The sequence below is a fragment of the Astatotilapia calliptera genome, chromosome 2, assembly GCF_900246225.1.
Source record: "Astatotilapia calliptera chromosome 2, fAstCal1.2, whole genome shotgun sequence".
Classification (NCBI taxonomy): domain Eukaryota; kingdom Metazoa; phylum Chordata; class Actinopteri; order Cichliformes; family Cichlidae; genus Astatotilapia; species Astatotilapia calliptera.
Window position 1 is genome coordinate 4,058,262 of NC_039303.1, and position 11,418 is coordinate 4,069,679.

General features: G+C 36.9%; 2 protein-coding genes across 2 annotated transcripts; one reads left to right on the forward strand and one right to left on the reverse strand.

The window, feature by feature from the left end:
* Nucleotides 1–2,414: 2,414 nt before the first annotated feature.
* On the forward strand, nucleotides 2,415–8,785 carry LOC113028717 (uncharacterized). The gene is made up of 6 exons (XM_026179105.1): nucleotides 2,415–2,571; nucleotides 2,703–3,047; nucleotides 3,174–3,518; nucleotides 4,128–4,241; nucleotides 5,294–5,361; nucleotides 7,285–8,785. The coding sequence occupies exons 1-6, from the start codon at nucleotides 2,529–2,531 to the stop codon at nucleotides 7,429–7,431; spliced, it is 1,062 nt and encodes a 353-aa protein (XP_026034890.1). The 5' UTR covers nucleotides 2,415–2,528; the 3' UTR covers nucleotides 7,432–8,785.
* On the reverse strand, nucleotides 8,786–10,272 carry LOC113028724 (uncharacterized). The gene is made up of 5 exons (XM_026179118.1): nucleotides 9,991–10,272; nucleotides 9,515–9,877; nucleotides 9,294–9,431; nucleotides 9,161–9,204; nucleotides 8,786–9,081 (listed from the first exon to the last, which is right to left on the reverse strand). The coding sequence occupies exons 1-5, from the start codon at nucleotides 10,175–10,177 to the stop codon at nucleotides 8,947–8,949; spliced, it is 867 nt and encodes a 288-aa protein (XP_026034903.1). The 5' UTR covers nucleotides 10,178–10,272; the 3' UTR covers nucleotides 8,786–8,946.
* Between the last annotated feature and the right edge of the window lie 1,146 nt (nucleotides 10,273–11,418).

An 11,418-nucleotide genomic window follows, 5' to 3' on the forward strand; every position in this document is an offset into this window, starting at 1 on the left:
CAACTTTTTTCCTGACAACTGAGACCTGACAGTTTTTTTGTCTGATACCTTATAGTGACAGGATCAATAACTCAAAGAAAAATAAGGACACTAAAACAAATCATCAGTTTAAGGAGATCACTTTTATGTTGTCTTTGGCTGCAACAATAAGTTTTATGTTAAAACCAGGGGCATACTGTTCACTGTCACTCTCTGTCTCTTTAGCAGTAATTGGCTTTTCGCTGTTTGGCTAGCTCCACTCAAACGGGGAAATCCAGCTGTTAGCCATAATGTTTGGGTTTATAAATAAGAACATTAGTGTTTCAGTGAAAACTGAAAAATAGAAGTAGAGAATTAGAGGTGGGAGGATCAGTCTAAATATTGAATACTGATCCATTCATGGTACTGGTATAGGATCAGTACTTTGTTTTTATCCTCTAAGTTCATGATGCAGTCCACTGAATTGTGTTAAATTAATGATCTCTTTGGAAATGACAAAAACAAATGCCTTAAGCTATGGAAAATGTTAGAACTCTTGTGTTCAGACATTTATAGCCCGACAGCACATTTTAACAACAAAAGTTGACTGAAAGTAGTTTAAAAACAGGCAGGTTTACATTAGATTTCCTAAAAGCCAGTGTCAAAATACATGTTTTGTGGTGTGTTTTGTTGTGTTAACGAATTATTCCGGAAAGTAAAAATCACTGATTCAGTAAAAGGACCAGATGTTGCAGTCCCTGATAATGCATTGCTTGAAATGGCGAGAATCTTTAGGGATGGCTGTTATGAGGAAAGGAAGCCCAGAAACTTTACGAGCAGAACACATTGTTGTGTGCCTCAACTTTCGCTCTTTTACCCAAGCTAATCTGCCATTCTTTGGGGGGAAATTAGATCTGATCTAGATTATCATATTAACATTTGGGACACATCATCAGTAGTGGACCTTGGATTCATCGGGTGTTTCAGCCATTATCACTAGACGCTCTCACCCAAGGAGCCTGCAGGGGATCAGCCTGATGGTGTCACTGTTTATGTGATGTGTTATTTCCTCATCTTTCTTCTGTTAGTTTTCAGTTATTTTTCCATCTATTCCTGCAATGAGAATAATACTTACCCTTTAGCATTTTGGGCCTACTTTTCAAAGGTAGAAAGGTGATAGAGAGAAGTAAACAACGGATAGATAGGAGAGCGAGAGGAAGCCGGAAGGGGGCGCCCATTGGCTTCCCACCTCCCGCAGTCGGCTGCTGAATAAAAATCACTGTTATTTAGTGGTTGTTAAAATCTGTTCAGAATTTGATGATAATTTATACTCATGATCATGACACACTGCTCTCCCCTTCATAACTGCCTTATAGGTTAAGTATTGGACACTGTATCAAAATACGGCTTATGTTATGTGGCACTATGTAAGACAGAGACATGAAATGTACCCCATTTATTATGTAGACATTTCTTTTAGTAAGGCGCACTGCAATTAGTTTTACTGTGTATAATTCGAGGCGCTCTCTGTACGCATCGTAGCTGCGCTACAGTAGAAGAAGTGTTCAGTGTGAAGAGCAGCGTACGGCTGCGCGCCAAAGATAACTGATGCTATTCTCTGTTTTTACAAAGCTGGGTGGTTGATAATAAAACAGATGTTATAGTGACAGACAGATGGCGATTATGAAAATTCGTTGTGGGAATGAGCTAAGGCTAATTTCCAAGTTGGTCCAGTGTAGCCCGATCAAGTGTAGACTGTACCGAAACTCTGTGCGCTGGTGCAGGTGTATGTTGTTAAGCCCAAGATATATATTTTGCACAATAAGAAAGTGTGAATGCTTTAGTTAGTCTGAAGAGTGAATGCTATAGAAAATGTTAAGAAAACATTTATTTGAAAGAGATCTAGTTTTTAAATACAGTTAAGAAGAAGGTGTAATAGATTAAGAACAGTACAAAACAAGTAAAACTGTAATGAGTTCACTATGTTGTTCATGTGCATAGTAAAAATTTGTGTAATTTACCAGTTACAACGGTGTGCAGTGAATGTGAAACTGTATAAGTTACTTGTTAAGTAATGCAGCGTACACTAGAAGAAGTGTGTCATGATGAGAGGCACTGTACGGCCTGCGCGCCAAAGATAACTGAGCCTTTTTCTGTTTACAGTTTTCTGTAAAAAAATAGTGCACGGGATGATTGGCCCATCATTTCAACAGTGTAACATTTACTTGGTATCAGATCATTACCAAAATATGCAGTATTGCACAGCACTACTGAAAACGTTGCAGTCAGGGTTAAACAACATTATGATCACTGTCACAATAAACAAAATCTAAGTTGCAACCTTATCATGTCACAACTGACAAAATAAAAGAAAACACTAGCTAATGGTACGTATGCGTCTAAGAGTAACTCAAAATGGATCATGGATTTGCTGAACCTTGGAGGAGTGCATTTTCTGTGTTTCAGCCAATCATGATGATTTCCACTTTGTACACTTTGATGATCTTGTGAGTAAACCTTCATTTGGGTAGGAAGGCACCAACCGTGCAACACAAGCGTGTTTCACCACAATGATTGGAGTACAGACTGCTTTGATTCTTTTTACTACAATAGGTAAGTACAAGATGATCTAGTGTTGTTTACACAGATTTTAACAGGTGCAGTATAATGTAAAGACAATAGTATTTAAGAGGGAAGATTTGTAATGTTTACTGGTTTTGTCTCTTTTTGTCTTGTTTCTTCAGCTCTGATTCAAAGCGCAGAGGCTGCCCACCAGATCCCTTTGATTAAAGTTGAAGTTGGTAAAAATGTTACTTTGCAGTGTCCGGTTACAGAGAAGGACGGCAAATTTGTTCACTGGTTTAAGCAATCCCCAGGATATATGATCCAGACAGTTGCTACAGGATCTTACACAAAACAAACACTGAGTGAAGAATTTAACAACGGTCGTTTCTCAGTATCAGAGGGGCAGACTCTGTATTTTCTTTCCATGAGAAATGTCCAAAAAGAGGATGAAGCAACATATTTCTGTCAGTATGGATCAGCTTATTCACAGACCTTTAATACAAGCGTCTACTTGGCTGTAAATGGTAAACTATGTGATATGTTCATTTCTTTCTACCTCACTTAGTAATCACAAATGCTTTGAGGAAACCTGGTATTATATTTTTAAATATTTTAATTCCATTATCACTGCTTTTTACTAAACAACCCAGGTCACAGTGAGCAGAAATCAGTTTACGTGAAACAAACTCCGGAGGCAGTGTCAGTCCACCCAGGCAGCTCCGTGACTCTCCAGTGTTCACTTTTCTCCAATAACAACGAGAACAGAAGCGAGTGCCCAGATGAACACAGAGTGTACTGGTTCAGAGCAGGATCAGGACAATCCCACGCCACGATTATTTACACTCACAGAAACTACAGTCAAAAACAAGAGGGACGGCGTTGTGTCCACAGTCTGTCCAAAACTATTCAGAACTCCTCTGATGCTGGGATCTACTACTGTGCAGTGGTCACATGTGGAGAGATCGTGTTTGGTGAAGGAACTCAAGTGGAGACAAGTATGTTTTAATGTCAGATCTTAAATCTCTTAAAATCATGACATTTTAGTCAATAAATGGGTAGATCTTAAATGTTTTCAAGGGAAATATAAATGCATTAAACTTCTTATATATCAGCAATATGGACATATACCAGGCCAACTCTAGTGTGATAAAATATATCATCATTGGCTGCATTTTTATTAGCTGTTCTAGTCTCTTTGGCTGGTAAATAACTACTGCATCATGTATTTAAACATTTTATAAAGAATAAATCATTTCCTATTTGTAATACTCACTCAATAAAATGTTCTCAAAAAATTGTTTTGCAGCCAAAAATATCTATTTTTTATGTTTTTACCTTTGGCTCAGTCTTAAAGTGTATATTTCTTTCTTTATTACTCTTCTTATATTTATTGCTCTCCTTTGCACTGAATGGAACTGGATCCTCGTCGTCTCGTCTCTCTATATACTGTTCTGTATGTTGCAGAGATAACAAGAAAGTTTACTTTGACTTTGATGTGAAAAGTATTTTGGGGTTCACTACTGAACATTTTTCAGCAAGTTTTATGTTATAATTTCTTCAAATCTGGCGTGAATAATCATAAATATCATGTGTGTCTTTTCCAGAAGCAAAACTTGACCCGGTTGTCCTTGCACTAGGTGTGTTATTGGCCTTTAGTGTGACTGTGAATATCATCTTTGTATTCTGCAAAAGTCAGAGAGGGTTTAAAAATGGCAAAGGTACGTGCATTTCATTACATTACTTGAGTAACTAAAAATGTTTCCATGGTGTTTTGTATGAATTTTCCTTCAATTTTTGGAACCAGATGCATTTTAACCTTGGAATTTGAATGATTTACGCTGTTGGAAAGTTTGTCCTCATGCATACCGCGGACTAAATACAGAGAACTGGTAAATGGGGACCAGTTAAGATATCCTTAACCTTTTTCTTTTCTTTTGCAGCCTAGTGAGCTATAAGATTAACTACTGACTGTAGCCATGCAGTAAAACACAAAAAACTTGCATGCATCGTGTTGTAACAAGTATTTACAGTTCAGCTAGTGTTACAGAAAATGCATGAATATACTTTTATATGTGGTTTGAGTTTGCTGCCAGTGAATGTAGATTAGAAAGCAGTCTATTGTACTTATAGCAATGGTATTATTATATTCAATTGACAATTTTAATTTCAATGTGATCACTTCTACTTTATTATATATAACAGCATCAAACCTGGAGACACTTCTTTAGGTAATTCTTGGTATATTGAGTATCTGAAATTAATCTGCCCACGCTGAATAATCTATGTCTCCATGTGCACACAGCTTAGATGTCATGCACATTTAAATTAATATTTATTAAAAACAAATTTGTTGTCCTTTGCATTGTGACATCTTTTTAGATTACTGGATTTTTAGGTCTGCTTTTATTCTATTGCTATTTTAACCTTACAGTATATGATTTTATCTGATCTTATATACTGTCTTTGAATGCTGTGTAGACAATGTGCTTTATTTGATTGGATTTTAGTGTCATTTTTACTTTGGCTATATATTTTAATGTGTAGCACTCTGGTTGTCTGCCTTGAAATGTGAAATGTGATTTTACTGAACACACAATAAGTACAACTTTTATTTCAGTTCCATATTTAACTAGATACTTCACCTCTAAATGCAAGTTCAGGTGTCTGTACTTGAAATTAGATTTATTGTTAATATAAGGATGACATATTACAAAAGGAACACAAATCATATTCCCAACTTTGACTTTCTGAATCTTTTTGGTTTTCTCAGCAGGGACAAAGAATCCTTCTCACATTTCAGAAAATAACTTGTCAACTTTGGACCATTTAAATGTCGTGGTAAATATTCTACTTTTTCGCACATTACAATTCAACATTTTGTCTCTGAATTTTAATATGGCAGCGTTGACTTGAGCCCCAGATACATAGACCTAAAACCAGTTGGTGACCCTGTGGCAAACCACTGGTTGCTAGGGAAAATGTATATTCCCTGTCTGATTTGTGAGTCATTGCCGGAAGTTGTTGCCAAACACGAGGTGAAACTGGTCACAAAGAAAACCTCCTTGCAATAGAGATTGACAGACCACGTGATACTCGCGCATTGCATGCCGGGAACTCGTGGCAAAACAATCCAAGTACCGCCTCAAATGCAAGCATTTGCAGCACCGCAAAACGTTCATTCTCCGGTTCCAATACCTTCTTGCTTTTTCTTTGTCCCCCAAAAAAGTTATGTACAAAACGAAGGAGAACAATGTCGGTCCGTACAAAGACAGACTTAATGAAAAGTCAAAGAAAAGATACGAGGAAAAAAATCAAACGAGTGAAAGGTTTAGACCCGTACGAGCACACAGAGGGACAAAAGACGTTAGCGTGCTGCCCAACTTTCACCACGCTCATATTTATAATTATACGGTTCTTGGAGTGAGTGCATACACTCGTGAAGTTTAGTAACTTCAGGTCACTGCAACAAGCCCAGGTACAGTTTACCGACGGATGGGTGCAGGACCTTGAAATGCACCGTGTAGAACGAAAGACCATCGTACGTATCATAAGTTTACCAGTCTCACAAATCGTCTTCATAAATACACATTCGTTAACCGTTTATTAATAGGACCTTTGAGCTCAACGGTAATTAATTAGTAGTGGAAATAATTTCTAATAATAAATAATACAGAAATGTAGCAGCGACAATAATATTGTATGCTGTAATCGCACTGGGCAATTAGTGATACAAAAAACCTGTTTTATCCTGTGAATAAAAGTATATGGTTTTGTCAATGTACCATGGTAATAACAGAAGCCAAACGCAATATTGTGTCAGGACAATTCACTATTTATGCACAATAAACAAAAGAGCGACCATTTCTGTTCAGCGCCAGACTTGCTTGTAACCTATATCACCAATTATGTTAAGAAAAATGACGTATTAACTACTACAAAACTCTGACCTTTGTGGGAATGCTTGGAGCAGACTAACCTGTGAGCTGGAGTGTTCTGGGACGTTATATTTGGTCTTTGAATGGCTGCAATCCAGGCCATCCGTCGCATCTTTGTTACTTCGGAAACATGGCTCGAACAATTTCTCTTCAACGACGTAATCCGATAACAACCGATCTCTTTACCCGTCGACTTCCCGTGGCTGTCATGCGACCGGCTATTGCAGTTAATAATACAACAGCTTCTTGCCATTTTTTATGTTTCTTTGTATCGCTGTGTAATGTAATTTCAATTGAAAGCCTGCGTGCGCTAGTACCTCTTGCCACGAGTTCCCAGAATCCTTTGCGGTTTTACCCCTGAATGACGTCACATTTTCAATCTCTATTGCTTTGGTCAGCACACAATTTGCATGAAAGTTGCGCTTTCTAAAGCATGTTGACTGCAACAATAAGGCAGTAATTTAGTAAGTAACCAAAGATGGCAACCAAAGCAATCACAAGGAGGTTTGTGGTGAGGCACTAGCTTTGACACCACTTTTACCTCGCTGAACAGTCGGGGAAGTACCCTAGTGATCGAAGTTTGCCTTAGGTTCGCTGACTGGTCTCTCAGGCTGAGTGATGGAGGCCTTAGCTAAAGCGCAATAATTTTTTTCTCCTTTCTTCAATCATATGTCGTCTCATAATAATCACTGCATCATATTTAGTTAATTTTATCTGCCATAGTCAATGTAAATGTTTTCTTCAGCCAGGCTGACAAGTATGTTGACAGAAGCCTTGTTTTTGTTTTGTTTTACTAAAATAAAAACTACATAATTGTTATTCACAGGATGGTGAGTCAGACGCAGTAAACTATGTAGCACTGAATTTCTCCTCAAGAAATCGAGTGAAGAAGAACAAGATGAAAGAGTCACCACAGGAGTGTGTGTACTCTGCTGTGAGACCATATAATCACGCATTGTCTCAAACATCTTAGTAGGCAGAGCAGGATTTGCAAGGAAAAGACAGCCTATATTTCTTTATGGTGGTTATTTTTAATCAAATATTTGTTTGTTAATGTTTATTATATTTGAAGTTAATCCTACGACAAATTTCAGCATGTGAGTTGTTGAAAACATTACATTACACATTTTTATGCTGTTAATGCTGTGTTAGCTTATAATAAAGTGGCTTTTGTAAAATTAATTGTACAACCTAAAATGCATTCCTATAAATGGCTAAATACAACTTGACCTTACACTACAGCAGAAGTAATAACATCATTTCACTCAGCAACTCAGTACTATATCAGTATTGCATTTTTTTGTGTAACTGTGGACGATCAATGAAGTGATTGAGGTCTGTCATGTAGCAAGCATTAATGTGCATATCAACAACTGACGGCTGCGGCTGCTTCGTCATATTTTGGGTGAGCTGTTTTTGTGTTTTATGATGTTACATGGTTATAGTCCTTTTAGTGCCATCTACAGGCTGTAATGCTCCTGACCCGTAATATACTATATTAGAGTTAATTAAAATTCACACCTCACACTTCTGGCCAAATATAACATTAGTACAACCTTATCAAAAACAATTTGGAAAAAGTGACATTAACTTTTAACCTTTATTTTACCTACACACATACTATCGAAGCTTCCTATGTGGGGTTTAACTTTTTTATAGCAGCCAGATGATGCAACAGACCTGTAAGTTTCGTTTCATTTGGTACATTTTCCTGTTCAGCCTGATGAATCAGCAACATAACTTGGTTTTGTACAATTAACAATAAAAACAACCAAAATACCAAACTGGGACTTTAATTACATGTTAAATTTGCCACTTGTAAGTCAGATGATTTCTAGGCAAAATAAATGTGACAAAAAGTATCAGAATGAGAACAGATGAAGAAAGACAAAGTGCTGCAACAAAAAACCTCGTTATGATTGCTTTGGTTCCTAGCACAGTTGTCTCTAGTTTTTTCCATTTATCTGCAAACACTTGCTAGCTACTAGCCAAGTGACAGAAAAACTTGAAAAAGTGTGATACATACTGTAAATGGAGAAGTTTCACCTCTCAATGTAAAGGTTTTGCCTCAGAGCTGCAGCCAACATGTTGCAAAATCTCAATTTTTACTGTGAGCACAAATGGGAATTATTTTACCACAAACTGCCATCAACCCTCAGAAGGCACTTGCAACCGGTCTGTTACAACGGGTAGTACCCAGTGGATTGTTCATCGTCGACTATGACTGTCATTCATCCTAAATGAATGTCTTGTGGTTAGTGGTCACAAACCTCAATTACAAGTTTCAAAAAACCATCAAAATAATGAATCAAGATTTATAAGTGGGTTCACAATTACATTATTTTCTGGATGCAGTGACTTTGTATATTACAAAACACAAACATGGAGTGATGGATGCATCAAGGGCAATGATGAGTCGAGCCACATTCATAAGAACATTTACCTAAAACATTAATAATTAGCTGATGGCAATTACTTCCAGTGTCGGTTAATCCATTCCAAAAGCCTTGACGGCTGCATAGATCCTTTCTCGCTCCAGTGCTTTTGTATTTCTTTTTCTAGCACTGTCAGTTTTTATCGTTGTAAATATGACAGCAGAGTAAATGCATGTGTCCTTTTCTCTCTGGAGAAATGTGGGGGGAAATGAAACGGTCAGTGTTATAACAAAGAATAATTACTTATTTTTGATGAGTTTACCTTACCTTCACGTTTCGTTTTTCAATACTTTCTTGCAGGGAATTAGAAGCTAGAAAAGAATAAAAATAAATTTATAAAAATTAATATTAAATTAGCATTTGTGACAGTAATTGTGATATATGACATAAGTAATATTACCATTGCAGTCACACTTGTTATGCTTGATGATATAAATAAGAATACCAATTGCCATCACACTTATGACCAACACAGCACACAGCAGCAGAAGAATTGTATTGTCTTTCAATAAACCACCAAAGGTCCCCAAGCCGGTTTCTGACAGAAGAAAAAAAAAATTAATCACATTTTTTTAACTTCTAATTAAGAGCAACAGTATCATCAGCATGTGTCAAACTCACCTCTAATATTGAGTTTTGTTCCATTCCCAAAAATAACTTCCCCACAAATGACCAGAGCACAATAATAAGTCTCAGTATCTGAGGAGGTGATGTTCTTAGAGAGTCGATACACACAGCTTTTTGAAGACGATGTTGACTCAGGTTTCTTGGTACATTCATCGGATCCTTTACCATCAGTGTAAATGATGTTCGCCAAAGATTTATCTGATCCAGCACCAAACCAGTGGACACTGTGTTCATCAGGACAAGAACTGTTGCCAGAACTAGAGATGACCGAACACTGGAGAGTCACTGAGTCTCCTGGCTGAACTGGATCACTTCCTGCCGGCAACTGAACAACAGTGTAGTTTGACTGAGTGTTTTCTATAAAAAATGATAATAATATGGAACTTGAAAAAGGGCTGCAAAGGGTTAACGCATATAAAGAATGTAATGAAGGTTAAAACAAAACCAAAACAATGAAAAGACATCATTACCATTCAGAGACAAGTAGGTTGCATTCCAATGATCTTTACTCCAGGTGGAGGCTGCACAATGATAGAGTGCTTCATCTTCTCGGACAGTCGAAAAAATGGTCAGCATGCTCATTACTTGTGTGCTGTTTGCATCAAATCGTGACTGAGGAAAGCCTCGTTCAAATGTTGGCTTTTCAGTAGCTTTCATCAACGTTGTAATTAGTTTAAGGCTGCCACCAATGTTCTGTTTGTACCACTTGACTCGTGTGTTACTATACTCCAAATCAGGGAACCAACATGTGAAGGTCACTGAGTTGCCAAGTTGACATTTAGTCACTGAGAGTAGAGCAGCTGTAGGAAAGCACAACAGATATGTAGATTATATAAATGCAATTAGATAAGAATCATAATATTGTAGATTTGGGAAAGAAAAATAGAAGAAAAAAAATCTGTACATGCATATACATCATCAGTCTTATGAAACAGCATATCCAGAGGCAAAGCGTAAATGCATTACTTGCAACTGGAAGGCAAATTGAATTATTTTGCTACAAAAAATGACAATTGGGTAAAACCTCCACAAAACGCTAAAATGGGACATAGGTAGATTGCACTTACATCCTTGACGAAGCAGAGTCAGTATAATCCATAAATGCAACATCTTGATGCTTTTTGTGATGTGGGCTTTGGTTTTTAAGTGAGTGATGCAAGATTGATGTGATAGTCCCGACTGTCAAAAGAAGCCACTTGGTAGCTGCTTTCATTTCCTGCATTGTGCAACATGCCTTTGGAGGTTTTTGTGGTTTGCTCAAACAGGTCAAACTTCAGCATAAATATTTTAATAATCTAATATGTTCATAAACATATATGGCATAATAATAATTATGTAAACAGAGAATATAGCTTAAGTGAAAAAGCTGAGGTGACAGGTAAAATATTTAGTCAACAGTTCTGAGGAGTTGTGATCCTGCAGAAATTTACAGATAAATAAAGTAATGAATTTGTTGCCTTTATTAGGCTAAAGGCTCAGTATGCTCACATTCACAATTTAAATAACGCTTCTGTGCAAAAGGTAGAGGTCATTTGTTGTATTAACTGTTTTCAAATATCAACTCTAAAATGACTTGCTTGTTGCATCTGATGAAAATCAATTAAAGGTATTAAGGTGTTTATTTTTTATACACATATACATTATTTGTAACTGTAAATCAGTGCATCATTTTTTTCTGGAGCACTGGGTTTTACACAATTGTTCTGTAAAGTTTTGTTACTCTTTTTAACTTGTATCACGTTTGATTTTCATTTTTGATTTCCTGAGAAATAGGGAAATACCCACCCATGTACTGATCATAGTAGCCTTTTATGAAAAAAAATTGCATGCGTTCTCCACTGTTAGTCCTGTGGTTGAACCAAATGTGCCTTCTTAACACATACAGCATCTGTAAGTAA

Coding starts and splice junctions, on each gene's coding strand:
- LOC113028717 (XM_026179105.1), top strand. CDS start 2,529: ATGATTGGAGTACAGACTGCTTTGATTCTTTTTACTACAATAG. Junction 2,572..2,702: donor GATTCTTTTTACTACAATAG/GTAAGTACAAGA, acceptor TTGTTTCTTCAG/CTCTGATTCAAAGCGCAGAG. Junction 3,048..3,173: donor CGTCTACTTGGCTGTAAATG/GTAAACTATGTG, acceptor TAAACAACCCAG/GTCACAGTGAGCAGAAATCA.
- LOC113028724 (XM_026179118.1), bottom strand. CDS start 10,177: ATGAAAGCTACTGAAAAGCCAACATTTGAACGAGGCTTTCCTCAGTCA. Junction 9,432..9,514: donor AACAAAACTCAATATTAGAG/GTGAGTTTGACA, acceptor TTCTTCTGTCAG/AAACCGGCTTGGGGACCTTT. Junction 9,082..9,160: donor TTGAAAAACGAAACGTGAAG/GTAAGGTAAACT, acceptor ACATTTCTCCAG/AGAGAAAAGGACACATGCAT.